The sequence below is a fragment of the Molossus molossus genome, unplaced genomic scaffold (assembly GCF_014108415.1).
Source record: "Molossus molossus isolate mMolMol1 unplaced genomic scaffold, mMolMol1.p scaffold_m16_p_8, whole genome shotgun sequence".
NCBI classification, from domain to species: domain Eukaryota; kingdom Metazoa; phylum Chordata; class Mammalia; order Chiroptera; family Molossidae; genus Molossus; species Molossus molossus.
Window position 1 is genome coordinate 24,061,452 of NW_023425402.1, and position 21,098 is coordinate 24,082,549.

Here is a 21,098-nt window from a genome sequence, read left to right on the forward strand (position 1 = left end):
AGGGACTAGGTGTTGGTGCAGACAACAGTAGCCGGATGGAGGATGCGCACCAGGCAGTCCCCGCGCGACCTGCACCACCTCCACCGCTCATCCCTCTACACCAGCCCAGACGAGTCGCCAGGGGTCAAACATCTGGCCAGGCAGAACAGGCTCAGAAACTCATCTTTGTCAGCTCACGTTTATATTTGGGCTCCTGATCGGGTGCACCCCCACCTATGAGAGTCTCGCAGACTCTCACTCTCCTGCTTTGGGTGGGGCAGGAGGATTTCCTTTTACTACGTACACAAACAATGAAAACTGAAGATGTGCTCCCAGGTTGCACAGCCTGCAGGCGGTGCCCGCGGACCAGAGGGCACGGTAAGGGCCAGGCCGCCTTGCGGGACCCACACCCTGGGGCTGCTGGGAACAGCGGGCACGCAAGTGGCCGAGAGGGCAGCAGCCAGGGCGGCGGAGACCCCTCAGAGCCCCGCCGCATCCCGGGCTCGGGGGCCCACTGCGCGCAAGGTACGCTCCGGGGCGGTCCTGACTGACCCCGGAAGAGAAAGTTGTTTTGGGGAAGGGGCGAGCCCGAGGAGAGGAGAGCGAGTTAACTAAAACTAAAAATCAAAGTTGTTCTGCTCCCCTCAGGCTGCCTCTCCCGTGCCTCCTCTTTGCACTCGTCACCTGCGCAGTCTGGCTTCCTCAGGGGGCCCGACGCTCCTCAGGTCCTATTCTCAGTGGGGGGACAGTGAGCCCTGGGTCCGCAGGTTCCACGACCCTCCCGGGATCCTGGTCGCTGGGAAAACCCGGAGCGGAGCATCCCCGGGCGGGGAAACGCCCTCGGCGCGCGCCCACTAGCGCGCATGCTCAGTCGCGCGAAGGCGGCGAGTAGGAAGCTCTGCGCGGCAGTAGCAGCAGCGGCGGCGGCGAGACTGGAAGGTGGGAGGGGACACACCGGCTGGCGGGCGGGGGCGCTGGGACACGGCTGTGGCTCCCGCCGGAGGTTCCTGGGAGCGTTTCGGGCCGCGAAGGTCCGCGCGAGGAGCGAGAGAGCACAGGAGCCAACGAGCGCGGAGTGGGCAGCGGGCGGAGCGGAGCCGCCGGGCGGAGCGGGCTCAGAGCCCGGGTCTCCGCGGCTCGGGACCCGGCGGCGGGGGTGGCGATGTTCCACTGCATCCCCCTGTGGCGGTGCAACCGTCATGTGGAGACCATCGACAAGCGCCACTGCTCGCTGGTCTACGTCCCCGAGGAGATCTACCGCTACGCCCGCAGCCTGGAGGAGCTGTTGCTGGACGCCAACCAGCTCCGTGAGCTGCCCGAGGTGAGTGCCCGGCCTCACCTGAGCGCCGCCCTCGGGGAGCGCGGCCGAGCCTGCCAGTCCTCCAGTCCTCGCCCCCTCCTCGTTCGTTTACTCCTGTCTCCTCCGCTCTCCATTTGTCCCCCTTTCCACCTCCAGATCGGCCGGTAGATCCCGCAGGAACCACCTCTACCTGCATTCACCTGCTTCTTTCTCCTGTTACTCCCCTCCTCCCCCTACTCCTCGCAAAAGTTTCTTTTCATTTTATACAAAACGACTTGATGTGTTCCAATTAGTCCCTAGAGCTTGTGCGATTTGGGGAAACATTCTGGCCCGATGAGTAGTTTAGATACACTTCTAGGTACTAACACCTGGCACTTTTGCCCAGCAGGTATGGAGCCAGGTGGCTCGGGCAGTTTCCTGCTGGAAGGACTTAGCAGGGCATCCCGCTGCCGGGGTCCGCCCCCTCGCCCCGCATTTCCCGAGCACTGGCCGGGTAGTGCCTCCCCTTTGGCCAGGGCAGGTCCTGCAGATTGTGAGCAGAGCGCGAGTGAACCTATCTCGGCATCTTGCGAGGAATGTGCTCGGGCCTTATCGCGGTATATCGTGTTTGGAAGAGCTGTAGTTTGGCCGGCCTACCTTAGCCCCAGGAGCGGCCCCAAGGTTTAGGGGTGGGGGTAGGAGTCAGGAAAGATGCGTGTGGGAGCTGTGGGCAGGTGCCCAGGTGCTCGCTGCTTGGACCTGCCTGCGTAGACCTGTTGTGTGGAAGCAGCCTCGGTTAGCGTCAGCAGAGGCTCTGCCCCGCGGGCCAGCCCTGCAGCCGCCTCTCCCGCAGCAGCCGTAGTCAGCCTGCTGACTTCTGCCCTGGCAGTGATGCGTTACCTCCTCAGAGTTGTTTACATAAACTAATCAGTATGCTGCGGCTGAACTTGTCAAGCGACACAAATTGATGGTGCTTTAATGGAGGATCAGGACTGCAAACTTTCAACCTTGGAGCTTGCTTCAGGAACTTAGCTTGAGTAACCCTTAAGGAGGAAGCTATCCCAAATCCAGGGATGTGCAGGAAGTCAGTGTACAATAATCCAAAGGTGTGCAGGAAGGAGGGAGGCTTCTGGGAGTCAGGAGAGGACCTGGAGGCCTGAGCGTTGGAACTCAGATAACTTGCTTGTCATTTAGTTAACACAAAGCCAAGACGTTGCCACAGAAATACTAGTCAAATGTTCTGGCTTGTTAGAATGACCTGATATGGTCTCTAGCGCTGACAGAGTGTTTTAAAAAGCAGAACTGTGTTTCTCTCAATATTTCAAGTGTTGTTATTCTTCCCGGATTAATTTTCCTTGGTTCGAGTAGAATCTCTGTGTAATCACAGGGATTATCCTCACTAGGATCTTCGTAAAGCCCCCCAAGCTTTATTTAGCTTAGAAGCAGAAAAGCCATCCAGTTCCCTCAGGCATTTATTATTTTGCAGGCTCTTTCAAACACTTGGTTTCGTCTGGCCTTTAGCTTTCTTAAATTTGACTTAAAAGTCATTAGCTCACTTAGTGCCTTCAGTTGTAATAAATTTTAGGTGTTGTATCGCCAGACATAAAGAATGTATAATTTAATACTTTTCAAGGGCTTCAGAATGAAGTTGTTATAGATTGAGTGAAAAGCTGTTAAACTAGTAAATATTTCAGTGCTCTTTGTGGTGTTTTTGTTTGTTCATTTTCTTTTATAAAACTGGAACATTTCCTTTTGACTAGATTGCCTTTTCACTCCCTTCTGCAAAGGTTGTGGGTTTTCCAGTAATGTTGGAGAGTTCAGCTTGGTGTGGGAATTATGGGTTTTGGAAATGTCAGGTATTTCTACTGATCCTAAAACTTCTGAGAAGCTCTAATACAGTCTGATGGCACTCTGTAAAAACAGTAAATCAATATGCTTTTCAAAGGCTAAAGATGGTCTTGCTTATGGGTAATTAGGAGCTTCTACAGTTCTTAAATTAGTTTTATAGTTTTTAGGTGGTGTAAAATCTATTTCTCCTTGATTTATTGTATGTCTGGGTGCCTGGGTGTGTACAAGCCAGATATGAACAACCACATTGAAAACACACACATTTCATTCCCAGTTCAAGTCTTTCCTTGGGCCATCTGATCTTTCACCTCTGAGATCTGAATGACTCATTAGCACTGCTCAGTGCTCTCCCTGCTCCCTCCCCCAACCCCTATCTCCTTACCTGCCATATCACCAGTGGGCCTTTCTTGCTGACAAACCTCCAAGGTTCTTGTGGTAGTGGCCATATGGCTTTATATTCTCTCTCTAATTTGTTTGGAAGCACAGCCAAAGGAAAATCCTGTACCCCCTACTTCAACAGCAAAGATACATACACTCTCCAGGCTTCAGCTTAATGAAAAGCATCTCCTCTCCACTGAAAGGTCTGCAACCTCTGATTTGCTCCAACCCCCTCATTGTACAGATTGAGACTCAGAAATGAAGTGACTTTTTCAGGTCTTTCCAGCTGGTTAGATAGAGTCGCTGGTCACCCTACTGTACAGGTGTCCACCAATGATAACAGTTTTGTCCAGCCTACCGGGAATGTGGCCTCATATGCATGGTACCCTCAGTTATTTAGCCCCTCCTATTTTACTCATGTCATTAAAACTGGGCCTCAGTCAAATATTTATTGACCCTTCGTTATCTGCTAGTTGCTGGGAACACAGAGATTAAAGAAGGTACGATTCCTACGAGCTGTGCACAGCTTTGTGGGGAGACAGATGACTCTAGTACAGATGTGGTACAGGCACCACAGTTATCAGACTTGATGGCTACTTACCTAATCTTCTAACCTTCTGCTGAACCTGCACCAGCCATCCTCAGCAGCGGTTCCACCCCGTGATAGCTTCTCAGTGCTGCTTTTCTGTAGGGAAGGTTGATAACACTCATCTTAAGCCTGGCCCCAGTTGGATGCTAGTCTCACCTTTCTTTTCCCATCCAACTACTCTCCACCTCCCCTAGCTCGACCCCTTTATTAACAGAGAGTCAGACTTGAACCTCCTTGATGTGCCCACGTGTTTTTGCTCACCTTTGTTTTCTCTGCAAGATCCTTGAGTTCCCCTCTGTACATCCTCTGTGTGTTTGATGTCATCATTTTTCCCTGCAGTGTGCACTGATTCTTGAATACCTTTAAATATGTGTTTTACTGTCATTTCTCTGGCAGCAGTACATGTGCCTAGTCTAAGAGGTAGCAGATATTTTGAGTGAATGCTTTCAAGCCTTTGTAGCATAAAAACTGGTTTTATCTCCGTGCCTCCTTTTAGAGTTCAGTTAGGGTTCTTTCCGTGATTGCTAGATGACATTATTTCAGACACCAGCCCCTTCCCATTGTCCTTTCTCATATCCTGCTTTATTTTTTACCAGCCTTAGAACACTTATGACAACCTGACTCCAGACTCTGTACTTGCTTACTTTGTCTATCTCCCCAACTAGAACATATGCTCCATAAGAACAGGGATGCTGTGTTCATGGTGGATCTAGGACAGTACCTGGTACATAGTGGGTGCTCACATGCTTGTTGCACAAATGAGTCCTTACATGGTGTCATGGGTAGGCTGTCCCTGTTTCTTAGCCATCATAATTCCCCTTCCTACAGTCTGACTTCTGCGCACCAATCTAATGAAATTAGTAATGACACAAAGTCAGAATTCAGAGGTCTTGTCTTGTCAGTTTTTGTTCTCTATCTCTTCTGTGCTGGAGACTTGGACCTCCTTATATCTTATTTATTTAAATTTTTTTTTCTTTTTCTTTATTGATTTTAGAAAGAGAGGAAGTGGGATAGAGAGAGAGAGAGAGAGAGAGAGAGAGAGAGAGAGAACATTGATTGGCCGCATCCTGCATATCCTGCATGCCCCCAGCTGGGGATCCAGGCCCACAACCTGGGCATGTGCCCTGACCAGGAATCAAACTGGCGACCTCTTGATGCATGGGTTGACGCTTAGCCATTGAGCCACACTGGCCGGGTGACCTCCTTATATTTAAAAAATTGTGAATGTGACATCAGCATCTTCAGCTGTGATCTGTTAAGAGCATATCTATGCCCACCTGGAATAGTCCCTTTAGTCTTAAACCCGCCATGCCTTGTCTTCTGACTTGGCTTCTTTCCCCACCAGTTTCACTTCTGAAGGATGGGACCGCTGTTCTCCCAGTCTCCCAGTTTCATGGATTTACCTTCTCTCCATTCATCTGGTCACTAATTCCTGTCATTTTTTTTTCTTCAAAATGCCATTTTTCCTCTCTCAGTCCTACCTGGCTGCTTTTCCCTGGATCCTGCTGTCCATTGCTGGTCCTCTTCTGCCGAGGCTCCTAGGGCTTGTCGTGAGGAGCAGAGCGCCGGGTGCTGGAATGAGTCCATGTGCAGCGCCACCACTTGGATGCGTCCTTCAGGCCTCTGTGTCCTCATGTGTGGGAGCAGTGCCCACTTTATAGGGTTCTTCTGGGACTGCAGAGAGCATACCTTCAAAGCCCTCATAGTTAGGTCTAAGTTGTCTAAGCTCTTTCTGGATGCTGTGAAGACACTTTTATCATAAAACATTTTTCTTGAACTGGAGTTTGAAGACTCCTATTCCTGGGAGTTGGCAAGTTATTTTTTTTAAAACCAAAATTAAATTTTTAATATTTTTTAAAATCATAATTTTAAAAAATCATAGGTTCTATAATATCTAGATGACTTTACAAGTGAAGAAGTACCATAAGGCGGCAGTGCCTATGTTTGAATGAGCACTGCTTTGATTGTCTGGAGTGAAGGGGGGGAGAACAGAGGTGGACTTACTGCAGAAATCACGCGGTTGGATCGGACAGTGGCTGGAAGTTGCATGAACAGAGCTTTCATGGCAGTTCATCAGAGAATGGTGAGGACTAGCTGAAGGGGTCACAGAGCGCACGGTGGTGCAGGCAGGCAGAGTTTCAGGGAACCTGCTCTGAGGTGTTGTGTTTCATACAACGTGAGCAGCCAAGCCAAGTCTGTGAAATTGCATCACCGTCATCTGTCATGGTAAATGAATGTTGAGTTATCTTTTATTGGTTTTTACCAGATTTTTTAATTGCTTCACCTTATAGTTTTATAAGAGTTAAGCATAGCATACCTAGTTTTATATTTGGACATACTTAAATAACATTGTAATAAAAATAATTTACTGCAAAGCTTAGGAGGAAGGGAGTCCAAGAGAGTACTTTCCCTTTATAGTGGTGATCCACACATTTCTCAACTTAGGGAAACAGTTCTCATTTCTGAGATACACTGTTGTTATTACACAGGTTAGCACTTAATTGTTTTCTGGTTCTTTCATGTGTTGATACAATCCCCCTTCCTCTTTTCCTCCTTCACCCCTGCCCCCCCCTCCTCTCCTTCCCCCTACACTTTACAGGCGAGGAAACAGACCTAGAGAAGTTGTAAACTTAGAGTGTCTTCGATTAAGAAACCTTTTATGAGTATCTGCTATATAGTAATAATAATTGTAATAGCCACCACTTATTGAGATTTTACTGAACTCCAAACATTGTATTTAGTGCTCTACATAAATTATTTCCCTTAAACTGAATAATAATTTGCTTTAGCCATTATAATTTCACTTTTGCAAATGCAGAAACTGAAACTTAAGAAAGTTATTCAAGAGGCTTGTATAAGAAACTTGGTCAAGTACAGCATAGGAAATATAGTCAGTGATATTGTAATAACTATGTATGATGCCAGTTGGGTACTGGAAATATCAGGGGGAACACTTTGTAAAGTATATGATTGTCTAACCAGTATGCTCTATACCTGAAACTAATACAAAATAGTATTGAATGTAAATGTAATTTTAAAAATATTAATAAAAATTAAAAGGCAAAAAAAAAAAGAAAGAAAGAAACTTGGTCAAGGTCAGGTCTGGAGTGAGCATTTGATTCCAGCTCTGCGTGTGCATTCAGGCCCCGGGAGCCCACCTGGGGGCCAGGAGGCGTGGCAGTGTGACCTGCTAGGGAGGGAGCCTTGGTGGCTTTGAGATGTCTCACATTCTCTGGGGAGCTGAGGGAAGGCTTTAGAGGTGGTGACAGTCACACTAGACTGAAAGCAGGAAAAAGCATGTCACTGTTGCCCAAACCATCCCTTTCCAGGTGGCTAGAATGAGGGGTGTCTGAGTGGTTGGGAATTTTGCCAAGGAGAGGAACCCTGTTCTGTAGGCAGTGGCGGCCCTGGATGGTGTGTAAGCTGAGGTGCAGTACAGTTCGATCTCTGTTTTAGAAATATAATTCTGGGTAGCAGTAAAGTGTGGAGTTGGGGAGACTTGTCAGGAGCCTGCTGCAGTGGTGTAGGCCAGAGGAAAGGATACGGCACCTGTGGGATGAACAGGGGATGGCTTTGTCCAAGATGGTCACATAGGGAGTTCTCTGGTCCAGTGCTCTCTCTACCATGCTCCTTCCATGTCATGCTGACATCTGAGGCACTTCATCAGTCCTTGGAGGAGGCCAAGTATGAAGCATTTACCTCCTTTTTGTGGGCATATGTTCCTTGATTGTGGGGTATGTCTGCATTCAATTTGTGGATTGCTCGCCAAGACATGGCAAGTTTTCTGTGTAGCATTGGCTCTGGGAAGATGGACAGCCAGATGTGCTCTGGATGGGAAACGTTTGTTTATTTTTGGTTTCCGACAGATGTGTCATCAAGTTTATAAAAACGCACCCGCAGTAACCCTGGTAGCCCTGTGGGTTCTCTTTTTCTGAGTAATGTGATTGGGTACTATATGTACTGTGTTGTGAACTTTGCCATTATCATCCTCTGCTGATGCTTTAAAAGGCTAACACTTGGAGCATTTCTGTTGTTCTAGAGTAACTTGGAAGTCAGCTCATTGCTGTCATGTCTTTTAAAATAAATGTCTCAATTCTTTGAGAAAAAGTATAACTATTCACTTAGTAAAACTTTTCTAGACTTGACAAAGTTGAGTCATGCTGGTAGACTAGCAAAATGAGCCCGTGTCCACAATTCCTCTCCTGTCTTCCCGGAGGCTTCCAGTGAGAAGGGGCATCCCAGCCCCTCCGGAAACCCTCCAGCGCATTATCCTCATGCTGGAACCTACAGCTTCACACTGGGATTTGTGGGTACTTGGGATTTCCTTACAAAGTAGCCTTTACCACAGACTTGAAATCTTGAGGGTAAAGCATAGCTGATATTTACTCGATAGGGTCAGAAATAGCAATGTAAACATTTCTAAGCCATCAACCATGATCTTGCCATGCCATGGGACAGAGGTATTGGGCTCTCTCGGGTGAGAATCTGTTGTGTGCTTCAGGCTTCTCTCTGCCAGGGACAGTTTGCTTATTTTAGGACTCTACCCAGAACTCAGGGCTACAAATTCTTGTCCTTTACTTCCTGTGATAGTTATGAGGGATGATGAGGTCATGGGCCAGATCTTAGTAAATGCATAGAAGAAACTTCTGGATGTCCATTTACTTTCCCTTGGGTATTATTTAGTGGACAGGAATGGTAATTTACTATTGCATGTGGTATTTTAGGAATCTAATGGTGTGTGCGTATGTAAAATACTTTATCTCCTAGAAGATATAATTATTTTTATCATTATTTTAAAGAATTCCCTTATCTAGGCTATAACTTCTAGATTTTAGAGAAATTGACTCAGGTGGAAGAAGTTTGGCATTTCTGTTTCCAAGAACCCGAGGACATGGATTTGTCATTTGGTGGGTGGAGGGAGGTGCCACATCTAATTACAGCATGTTCCAGGCTGATTTCTGGACAGTATGGCTAGATGAAGAGGACTCTGTCCACCCTCACCACTCTAGCCACCTTTCTGTCCACAGTCCACACCCACTTCTTGGGAAAAGGTCATCAGGAGGGGGCTGCCAACTGACTTGATGTAGAAACCAGGAGCTCAAGTCTGATGAGCAGTTGTGAAGGCCAGAGAGTAGTTTCTGAACCTCTGAGGTCGTGATGGATCTGATTGCTTGACTTGATTTGGAAGATTCTTGATTTGAGAAGATGCTGAGACCCTTGAGGCTCATGCTATTAGTGCAGCTGTCCTGGCTCTGACTATGCTGTGGCCTTGTTTTTATCTTATTACAGCAGTACTCTGTTAGATGCTTAAAAGAATCCAAAGACTTTCTAAAAAGTGACATTTTCTCTGATTCCTATTAACAATTTTGGAATACATTTTTAAAGACTTTTTTTCTCTTCACGCACCCTCATATGTTTGTTATTGTTCAAGTGCAAAGAGGACTCCTGCTATATAAATTGCTTTGCCACTTGCTTTTTTTTTTTTTTTTTTTTCAACTTCACACCGTGTCTGGTGCATCTCCATATTCGTGTGTACAGATGTATTTTAGTATTGATGCTGGTGCTGTAATATTCCATTTTGTTGGATGTACCACAATTTATTTATTTAACTATTCTCCTATTGCTGGATGTTTAAATTGTTTCTAATGTTTTGCAATGATGAACCATGCTGGATTAAATGTTCTTGTACATATTACTTGGTACACCTGTGCAAATGGTTCTTTAAGATAAACTTGAAGAAGCATAATTGTTGGATGAAAGAGTATTCACTAGATTTTAATAGATGTTACCAGATTGTCAGAGATTTTTTTAAAAGATCTAGAGATTATAGAAATCTACTTATTTTACAGCTGAGGGAGCGAAAATCTAAGGTGGTAAAATGATGTGTTAAGGCAAAATGAAAACATGGGCTGTTGTATCTCCAGGTCCTGTAATCTTTCTGGGTGCTGGAAAAAAAGGCCTGGAGACTGATGTCACTTCTTCCGTTATCCTTGACTGTGACTCTTTTCCATTGGCCTGGGCGAGCCTTCAGGTTGGCTTTCATCAGTTAATCAGATATTTGTTCCAGGCTTTGGAAGTTTGACATCTAATTCTTACCTTCAAGCAGCTTACACTCTTTCTCTGGGGAGAGGAGTTTCGTGTCATGGAATTCCTAATGTAGCCAATATGGGTTTGCAAACCAAGAGTTGCTGTGCACCCTTGGAGTAGGCTCTTTGGGGCGTCAGGAAGCAGGACTCTGGTTTTCACTGCAGGTTGGTTCAGATGGGCTGGGCAGGGGAGGGCAGGCACTACAGCCAGGGAGCTTTTGTGAGGCAATACTATGTTGTGTTATGGATCAGAGACCCTCGCTGGGTTGACTTGGTTCTGTTTCCGGAACAGAAGGGCGGACAGTGTGCGGGATGTGGAGGGGGGACATGAAGCTCAGGCATTAACTTGATGTGATGACTGCGTGGATCAGCCCCTCCCTCTGTCCCTTCTACTGAAGTGTTGGTTCAGGCCTGAATCTTTGGCTTAAAGAGAAAGGATGTATAATGGTCAGGAGAGTGACCTCGTAGTTGTGACACCTTTGACAAGGAACTCAGCCTCATTGTGCCTCAGTTTGCTCATAAGTTTGAAGGTAATAATAGTTTCTACCTAATGAAGGTGTATGAATATTAAATGAGTCAATGTGTATAAAACACTTGGAACAGTGCCTGTTACATAAAGAGCACCCACTAAAATTTGACCTTTGTTGTTGTCATTCTTGACTGTTTTGTGGTAAAGGCCCAAACTCCTTCGTTCTTGTCTCCTTCAAACCCTTTCTCAGTAGCTGGTCAGAGTGATCTTCCTAAAACACAAATGTGATGGCGTGACTTCCTGCCGCACTGGTTTCTGCCACCGGCGGGATGCAGCCTGGCAGCATTTCTGTCCTCTGCCCCTTCCACCTCACCCCCCACCTCTTTCCAGCTTGAACCTGTGTTTCAGCAACAGTTAGCTGTCCTTAGTTACCGACATACCGTTTCATGCTTCTGAGTCTTCCTTTTTCTTCCTCTGTTTATTATTCTCAGTTACTCTTTCTTTACTTCTTTGCCTGGTTCATTGTTCTTGATCCCATGGGACCAAGCTTAGGCGATAACATTCCTCGAGGAAGTCTTCCCTTACCTCTGCTCTGGTCTCTGGGGGACACATGTGTCACTCCTCTTACCTCTTTGTAATGAGCTCTGTCCCCCATCCAGGTGAGCTCCTTAAAGCAACACACCTTTTCTTTTTTGCAATCCTGCTGCCTAAGAGGGTGGTTGGCTCAGGGCAGGCATTTAGTATGTATTTGAGCAGCATTCTTGGGGAGGTTTCCAGCCCTGTTGGGGAGTGGATTTAGAAATGGGTTTGAGCCAGACCTTTCAGTGAGAGCTTGAAGATTACTCCAGAAAGAGCTGGGCTTTCAGCAGCCCTTGGGGGTATGGGTGGCATCGTGCTGGAGTGAAGTCAGCCCTGTGTTCTCATCCTTGTTCTGTTCAACACTAGCATCCTGACCTTGGGGAAATCACAGAATCTCTTGAGCCTCAGTTTCCTTATCTGAGTGATGATGGGATGGTGTCAGTGATCTTCAAGGTCCCTTTGAGTTCTGACCTCTTTGGATGCTAATTTTATGAAATTTTTATGACTTGATGCCACAACACTAACCTTAGAAGACTGTCTCTCACTTGTGCACATGCTCTGTGAGGTTGTTGGGTGAGGTTTAGTGGAGCCACAAGTCTAGGCTTAGTCATTATAATCAAGGATTAGATAATAAGGAGAAGCTGTTCCAAATACTTAACCTCCTGTGGTCAGTAGTTGATTCCCAGAGCCAATTAAGGGAAAAAGATCAGCAGATTTTCTTTGGTTAACACACACACACACACACACACACATACACACACACACACGCCCCCCACCCCCACGACCTCTTCTCCTCCCAACAATCTTTGAACACTGAATTCTTTCTTCCCCTGTGTCTGTTGCCTTTTCCCAGCTTTCAGAAGTGAGGTGGAATGAGCAGCTTGGCTAGGACTCCTTGTCTCCTTGTTAAGTGAAGTCAAGCAAATCAGAGGTGATTGCTTCAAACGATCACTGGGTTGATTCAAGTACCTGAGAGACTATATTTTGGGAAACTTCGTTTGTAGGCCTATAAATAGGAATACCTATGGGCTGCCCTGGCCAGTTTGCTCAGTGGTTAGAGCATCGGCCCATGGACCAAAGAGTCGTGGGCTCGATTCCAGTCAAGGGTACGTACCTTGGTTGCGGCCCTGATCAGGGTCATGGAGGAGGCAACCAATCAATGTGTCTCTCTTACATTGATGTTTTTTTCTCTCTCTCTCTCCTCCCCCTCTCTCTCCCTTCCTTCCACTTTATCCGAAGATCAATGGAAAAATATCCTTGGTTGAGGATTAAAAAAGAAGACTACCTATGGGATAATGGCAGACTAAGGTGGCTTCTCAAGGAGCATCTGAGGGTCAGAGGCTACACCTTTCTGCTTTCTTGCTGACTAGTTGGCTTGCTGACTAGATGCTGATGTCGGGCTTTCCTGGCAGCATGACTCAGGAATGGGGACTGGGGATAGATCTCTGTGGGTCCTGGTCAACCCTCCCTCCTCCTTCCCTGTTCGCCTCACATATTTATGAATGCTGGCTGTGCTTCGGCAATAGTTCTGTCCAGCAAGGCAGATATCTTGCCTTGTCCTGATGGAGCTTCCATTCTAGGTAAGGGAGACAGCCAGTAAATGGGTAAGCAAGAATTTCAGGTAGTGATAAAAATTATATATATATATATACACAAAACAGGGAAATGCAACAGAGAGAGAGAGAGACACACGAGGAGGTTTCTGTTGAACTCAGGGAGGGTCTCTCTGAGAAGGCAGCATTTCCCCTGATGGGGGGTGAGGCAGCTGTGTGAGTATGGCCGCGGTCCTTGCAAAGGCTTGGGGATGAGCATGGCCAGTTTGCAGGTGGAAAGAAGGCCAGTGCAGCTGGAACACTCGGTGTGCCAGGGAGGGATTAGGACATTAAGGTGAAGATGTTTGTGGGGCTCACCTATGCAGGACTTGGAGACCCCGTGAGGGGTTTGGATTTTTTTGCTCTGTTGAAGTAAGGGTCGGGGTGGGCGGGGGTTGTAAGAGCGTAAGATATCTGATTTGTGCTTTAGAAAGTTCACTCTGCCTGCTGGTTAGAGGTTAGTCTGCAGGGAGGAAGAGAAGGAAGTGGGGGGCCTGCAGAGGAGGCTTTTTATTGACAGGTTCTAGAGCAGAGCTGACTGTGACTTGCACTAGGGTGGTAGGTAGCATGGGTAATGAACTGTATCTTGGGGTATAGCCAGCAAGACCTGCTGATGTAGGTTTTTGGTTTTAATACCTGGGGAGATGGCGGAGTCATTTACCGGGTTAGGGAAGACTGGAAAAGGGAAATAACAGTGTAGGAACTGGTAAGTGCTAGAGTTGGGGCATGGTGAACGTTTTTATGAGATCTAGAACTTAGGAGAGGAAGCCTGGGCAGTGGTAATTATAGTAAAGACAACAAACATTTTTTGAGCAATGTGCCTTCGCTGTTCTAAATACTTCCTGCGATTAGCTCATTTAACCCTCACAACAACCATAGCTTCATTTTACACAGAAAGCTTTATTCTACCATTGAGGCCACTGCTGGGACACAGAGATGAATCAGTTTACTAAGGTCACACAGCAGAGCTGAGGATCAAGAGCCATTAATCTTATCACAGGGACTTTTTTCCTCAAGGTCTGACTTGGGGAGACCATGTTGTCTGCACCTGTGAGCCAGGAGTTGTGTCTGTTCTGTGAGAGGGAACAGAGACACCCATGATTCCTGGGTTAATTTGGCAGAGTTAAGGAAAAGAGTACTGAGCTGAAATATCATTTTAAGAATTAAAATATTGATGTGCTCATGTAAGCATAGTCTTTCAAAGAAGATTTGTGGTACCCATTCTTTGGCGTTGGGTTTTTTCACCTGTAGAAGTAACTTATAGCTGTGTCCTTGCACACTCTTAAAAGTCATCTGTTTGGGAAAAGGAGGGGAGTCTTACTGAATATAATGAGCCATAGCAGGGCCCCCACTGTAACTCTGCTCGTAGTTGTTCTGCTGTTAACTGTTTGCCTCTGCTGTCAAAGCATGATATCAAGGAATTGACTGATGGGGCAGTTTTTAGTCTTGACTGTAAAGGTCAGTATTTTAAAGAGGCTCTAATGTACTTTCTGGAGCTATACGTACACCAGTACCACTGCAAATAGGTGCTAACAAGATTAAGTTAATAGGAAATAAACATTTTACAATAGACTCGCTTATCTAGTATCATGTTATGGTTATTCCTATACCTGATTCATGATAGAACTTCATGCTAAAATAGCCACAGGAGTTCTGGCCGGTGCGGCTTGGTTGGTTGGAGCGTCATCCTATACACCAAAAGGTTGCAGGTTTGATTCTGGGTCGGGTCACACATCTAGGTTGCAGGTTGGATCCCCGGTTGGGGCGAGTACAGGAGGCATCCTCTCTCTAAAATAAAAAATAAATAAAAATAAAATGAAGTGGCAAGAGAAGGGACGGGGACAGTGTTAACAGATGGCTTGTGTCTCTGGTAACTAGTGGTTCACTGAAGTAACACCGAGACCAGGGACAAAGCTATTCGGCCCCTGCTCTTCAACCTTACCCATCCTCAGCCCTCTTTAGTAGCTGACTGTCTACAAAGAAAATGTGTGTGAAGACATCGTGTAAAGTAAAGATGGCGGGGGGTTATTGCGTGTGATGTGTAGTTTATGTGGGCTTTGAAAATTTCTGTGTTCCAGAAAGTTTTATTTCAATGTTCAGGTTTAGGTTCAAAGTGAATTTGGTCCAGGAGCAGTGTCAGGTGACTTCTGTGGTATCAGTTCATGGTGGTTCCCCTTATGGACGGAAGGTTCAGCCTTGGAGAAACAGGAACCTACGTGTTTGCAGATAACACATTTCAACCTAAACTGCCTTAAATGAAAGAGTAATTCAGTGACCTCACATAGCAGGAAGCCTGAAGGCAGGAGGTTAGAATTGGCAGGCTGGCTGTGCTGGGCACTGGTGTGACTTCTGGGGGACTTGCTGGGCCTCTCCCCTCCGGCTGTTCCTCACAGGGACATCCCAAGGAAAAGCAGAGAGTCCCTGGGCCAGCCCCAGGCATTTTTTTTTTCTTCTCTAGTGAGAGGAGGTAGGCAAGGAAGGCATAGCCCAGAAGTAAGGGGGTTGGGTATAGATGTGGGGTGCCATATCTGCTTATTTTCTAAGTTGTTAAATTCTGATGTACTTTTTTTTTTTTTTTTTTATCCTCACCCGAGGACATTTTTCCATTTTTTGTACAGATAGAGTAGGAGGGAGAGAGGGGAAGAGACAGAGAGAGAGAAACATCGACGTGAAGGGACACATCGAGTGGCTGCCACCGCACGACCAACCAGGGCCGGGGACAAACTGCAACCGAAGTACGTGCCCTTAGCGGGAACCGAACCCGGGTCTCTCGGACCGCAGGCCGATGCTCTAACCGCTGAGCCAAACCGGCCAGGGCCTGATGTACTTTTAATAGTTAAATTTCTATGACTCAGTGGCCTCATGTATTGCAGACCTCTGTGGCTTCGTCAGTGCTGTGCGCTTTGCTGGAAACGCTCTTCTCCAATGCAGATGTCGCCACCTCTGAGAAGCCCTCCCAGATCTAGTCACGGCCAAATCTACGTGCTCCTTCAGCCCCTTGCAGCTCACGTCTCTCCCGCTGTTTATCAGGGTCCAACTTAGCTGTGCCTAGGTTTGTCCCTCAGTTTGTCATCAGGGATTTTCTTTATGTGTCTCTGTCCCAGGTATTAGGAAATTCGGGGCCTTATTCACAGGAAATGCTTAAAAAATGTTGCATTGAAAAAAATTCTTTTTGTGGAATAGTTTAGATGCATAGATCCTCAACTATTTTTCATTGTGCCATGACATGAGTTACTCAGAGTGTCTGATGGTGCCAGCAGTACAGCTGCAGTCTAGTGCCATCTAAGCTCCTCCTCCTGCCCGGGGAGCTGTGTGGCCGCAGATGCCTCACTGGCTCCCCTGGGCATGTTACATTTGTTTGCTGTCCACCTGAGAGGGAGGGGTGGTATTGGCTGACTCAGCTCGTCCTGCTGGCAGAGGGTCAACAGTAGCTGGGAAAGATAACACACCATTAGTCATGTTGACAGAAGGAGGGCTCCTCTCCCTCTGGCCTCTTAGTAGAGGTGTTAATGAGGAGTAAAATGGCCAAAAGGCAGGAAGTGTTTCTGAAGCCCTGGACCTGGGCTGCCCACACACTGGGTAACCTGCCCTCCCCTTGGGGGAGTAGAATGAACTCTTAGGTACCATTTTGAAAAAAACCAATAGTAGCTCTTTACTGACTGCCTGTGGTATTCCAGGTGGACCATGAGGAATTGGTTTGGTCCTCACGTTAGCCTAACATGGAAGGTTTTTGAAAGTCCTATTGTAGATGAGGAAACTGAGGCCCAGCTCTTTACTAAGGTCACTCAGGTGGGAAATGACCTGGCTGGGTGGGTCAGACTCCAAAGGCTGATGCTTTTCCATGCCATGTGCAGACCCACTCTGGTGGCACCTTGAGCTCCCCGTGCAGCTGACACGCATGGAAGGCCTGCGGTGTTATTGGGCACTGGGAATGCAAAGGTGAGTGTGACAGGCCTTGCCTTTAGGTGTCAGAGTTTAGCGATGGCACCAGACACCTGAGCAGACAGTGAAGATGTCCGGGGTGTGGAGCTGGCAGCATGGCTTTCTGGAGATGGAGGGCAGGGACCACAGGCAGCAATGCTGTAGGAAGCCTGGGGTTTAAGGGGAGGGTGTCAAGGACAGGCAGCTGTGAATGCCACGTTAAGGAGCATGGCCTTCATTATGTAGATGGAGGTGTGTCTTCAACAGAGTTGAAGTCTAAGAGCATCTTGTGAGGCTTGAATTTGGAGAGCTCAGCCTGGTGCCAGCTTGTGCATGGATCTGAGGGGAACAAGATTGGAGACGGGGATGATTTCAGAGGCAAACGGAGGCAGGCTTTAGTGACTGACTGGACTGGAAGTGGTGGGTCTGGTGGTTTCAAGGGCCAAGGATAACGGTTTTCAGCTGGAGTGACTGGGTACCACCCTCAGGATTGGAGGAGTGGGGGAAAGGGTGCATGTGGGTAAATAAAAGATCAAGCCTCGTGGCTTTAGTTTTTTTTTTTTTTAGTGAAAGATGAGACAGGGCAGTCTACTAGGAAAGGAGGTAGAGGTTGAACAGGGGTGCCTCTGGGGTGGTGAAGTGGAGAGGGAGCTAAAGGGTGTTGCCACTCCCCCTTTTTTTTCTCTAGAGTCTTTTTTATCCTCACCTGAGGACATTTTTTGCATTTATCTTCAGATAGAGTCGGAGGTAGAGAGGGGGGAAGAGAGAGAGAGAGAGAGAGAAACCGATGTGAGAAAGACACATCGACTGGTTGCCACCCACACAACCCCAACCGGGGCTGGGGACAAACGGCAACCAAGGTATATGCCCTTAGCAGGAACCAAACCTGGGACACTCTGGTCTGTGGGCTGACGCTCTAACCGCTGAGCCAAACCGGCCAGGGCATTTTTTCGAGTCTTTAACCCTGCAGGCTTAGGACAGAGAAAGGTGGATTGTGGACACTGGTTCTACGTACAGGATAGAGGGGAGCAGGACAACATGGTATGAGTCAACTGAGGTTTGTAATGAACAAGTAATCAAGATGCTATTTAGGCAGAGAAAGAAGGGAGTTTCAGCAAGGGGTGGATGGTCACAGAGAAAATAGTGGGAATAAGGCCATGGGAGAGGCCATGACCAGATCCGGAATATTGGAGTTGAACATGCATGAAAGGAAGCAGCTCTGGGCGAGGTCAGGATCCCAGGGTGTGACCTGGGAGCGGATGGTGACAGGCAGTGGGTGTGGAGCGCATCAGTCCCAGGATGCCCTGCAGCTGCTAGGCTTGCTTGTTGGATGGATCAGCTCCATCAGGGGCCACAAAGTCAGACATACCTGTGGCAGGGGCAGGTGGGCAGTGGAAGATGCGGAAGTCTAGCTAGCTGTAGACAAACCGTGGCAACCGAAAGGCACATGCCCCAACTGAAGAGGACAGCTACCACCTGCTGCCCTGTCAGGTGAGGGTGTGGGCCTGCTCTTACTGCCTCACTCAATTGTTTTGTTCCCCTGGAAATCAAGATTTTTATGTGAAGTACTCCCCCTCCTTTTTTTTTTAAAGTATTGGCACCTCATTCAACACTTTGAAAAATGGGCTGCGGGCTGTATGAGTCAGTGTGTAGATTGGATTGTGTGGGCTGCCTGTTTGTACCCTCTGCTCTGCAAACACTAACAGTTCCTAGATCAGTGGCAGGAGCTGGGACCTGGATTCCAGAGCCTTGCTAACGCCTTACCTTCCCGGTCATCCTGTTTGTCTTGCAGGATGTAGGTTTTAAAGATAAAGAGGTAACTAATTGGTTTTTCCATGGGCCCTAATAGGAGGTGATAGTAATCTGAAGCCTGTGGCTCAAATGGACTGCAGACTGCTAGACGTTTGCCAGCTCCTTCTCCAACTCCCACATCCTCACTCCTGTTCGCTATGGAGAGAGTCTGTCTCTGGCTCTTCTGTTTCTTTGTCTTTTTTTCTTCCTTTTTTGCTTATTTATAGCATTTTCTTTCTTTAGGCTTTTTTCTTTCTGTATTTACTTCTTTTCATTTTCTTTTATCTTTTTAAAAATACTTTTATTTTTTAATTAAGTTGAGGTACAATATTATATTAGTTTCAGGTGTACAACCCAGTGATTAGACATTCTGGATATTTATCTGAAGAAACCCAAAACACTAATTCAAAAAGACATATGCATCCCTGTGTTTTTTGCAGCATTATTTATAATAGCCAAGATATGGAGGCAACCCAAGTGCCCATCAATAGATGAGTGATAAAGAAAATGTTGTACATACACAATGGAATATTACTTGGCTATAAAAAAAGAATGAAATCCCCCTGTCTGGTTTGGCTCAGTGGATAGAGCATCAGCCTAAGGACTGAAGGGTCTCTGGTTCGATTCCCAGTCAAGGGCACATACCTGGGTTGCAGGTTCGATCCCTGACCCCAACTGGGGTCATGCAGGAGGCAACCAATAAATGTGTCTCTTTCACATCAATGTTTCTCTATTTCTCCCCCACCCCTTTTCACTCTCTCTAAGAAAATCAGTGGAAAGGCATCCTTGGGTGAGGATTAACAAAATAACAAAAACAAAACAAAACAAAAAGAGAAAACACCATTTGAGACAACATGGATGGACTTAGAGGGTATTATGCTGAATGAAATAAGCCAGAAAGAGAAAGACAAATACCATGTAATTTTACTTATATATAGAATCTAAGGAACAAAACAAATAAATAAAACAGAAACAGACTCATAGATACAGAGAACATTTCAACGGTTGCCAGAGGGGAGGGGGCTTGGGAGCTGGGTGGAAAAGGTGAAGGGATTGAGAAGTACAAATTGGTAGCTGCAGAATACTCACAGGGATGTCAAGTACAGCCTAGGGAATATAGTGAATAATATTGTAATAACTATGTATCTTGCCAGGTGGGTACTGGTTTATCGGGTGATCACTTCAGTTCATTTTTGTGAGTTCCAGTTAGCTGGTTAAAGTAATGTATAGGTCAAATTCTTTTTTGGTATTGATTCAGTAAGATTTTATATTCTATCTTTGATTTTAAATTTGGTAAATTGACTGTGTGACTTGTGATTACAGGTAGTGAAGTTTAGACATTTGCACATCGAAAGACATGTTTTGCTCTTCAAATTAATCACTTAGTGGGTTTTACTCAAATTTCATCGTACTGTTTATCCTCAGGGCACTGACACACAGCTTTGAACATCACATGTGTTTGCAAATCTTTGTTACTTTGAAAAGGTACATTTGGTGTTTGGGACAGGCTAAGACCTAAGTCTAAAGAATAAGGCTACAGATCAGCCTTGGAAATGCCATAGTCCTATGTTTAAAGGAGAGGAAGCACCACCACTTTGTGTTGCAGTGCTCAGCAGTGAGTCTCCGAGGAAGCTCCAGACAGAGGTGCACGGGTGTTTGGACCGCACGGCCTGCTTGGGTGGATGTCACTCATCCCTACGTCCCCAGCAGGGCTGTAAGACTGTTTCCAGACACACTGTATTTGTTAAGTGGCTAACAGTTACACATCCCCATTTCAAAAGACATTTTAGTTCAACCTTTACCTAGTCTCTGGGAAGTAAATGTACAATTTCTGTTGGCCTTTGAAAGACTAAAATAGACTTTGTGATCTGCATGACTGTCTTTCTGGGCTTGTTGAACTTTGGAAACTTTAGGTATAGGTTCCCTAAGAGATGATTAAAAGAATGTTGCATGTGGTTGAATGCCGGCATGGTTGTTGAATGGCACGTACACACATCACACTCACTGCCAAACCAGTGTATGTGTATCTGTTGTCTGTCTGTGAAAGGCCAGGTTGCTTTTCTCTGGCCGGTCTCTGGGGGAACAAAACTTGGTTCTTTATCAGATGCATCTGGGGAATTCTTTTAAAACATAAGGATCCTGGAGCTCCCTCTCCAGAGATTCTGATGTATTACACGGGGTGGTAGGTGGGACCAGGAATCTAGTGTTAGCAAGTACCTCTGGTGAGGGATGCTGGTGTTCCTGTAGCCACACTGTGAGAAACACTGGTGTCATAGGCTTTGGGGTTGACCAGACTTAGGTTCAACTCCAACCCCTGCTGATTAAGTGATCTTCCAAAGTTAGTTAACATCTCTGAACCTCAGTTTTCTCATCCTTCAAGTCAGCGATTTTCAACTGGTGTGCTGCAAGAATTTTTGAAACATGCATTACCCGACTATTTAGTCAGGGGCACTGACTGTCAAATAAAAAAACAGCCAACACAATGTCTGTCTGGTGTGAATGCCCCATCTTGAACCATAAATGTATACGTCATATAATAGAGTTGCATCTTATTGGTCACATTGCATAATAATGTTACGTCTGGTTA

At 46.5% G+C, this 21,098-nt stretch overlaps 1 protein-coding gene across 1 annotated transcript in view; it reads left to right on the plus strand.

Annotated features, from left to right (window-relative positions):
• Positions 1-876: 876 nt before the first annotated feature.
• The window catches only part of LRRC1 (leucine rich repeat containing 1), a 127,518-nt gene continuing 107,296 nt past the window's right edge, over positions 877-21,098 (plus strand). The window contains exon 1 of the mRNA XM_036248945.1: positions 877-1,300. Coding sequence (XP_036104838.1) covers positions 1,142-1,300 — 159 coding nt within the window. The 5' untranslated portion in view covers positions 877-1,141. The remainder of the gene's footprint in view (positions 1,301-21,098) is intronic.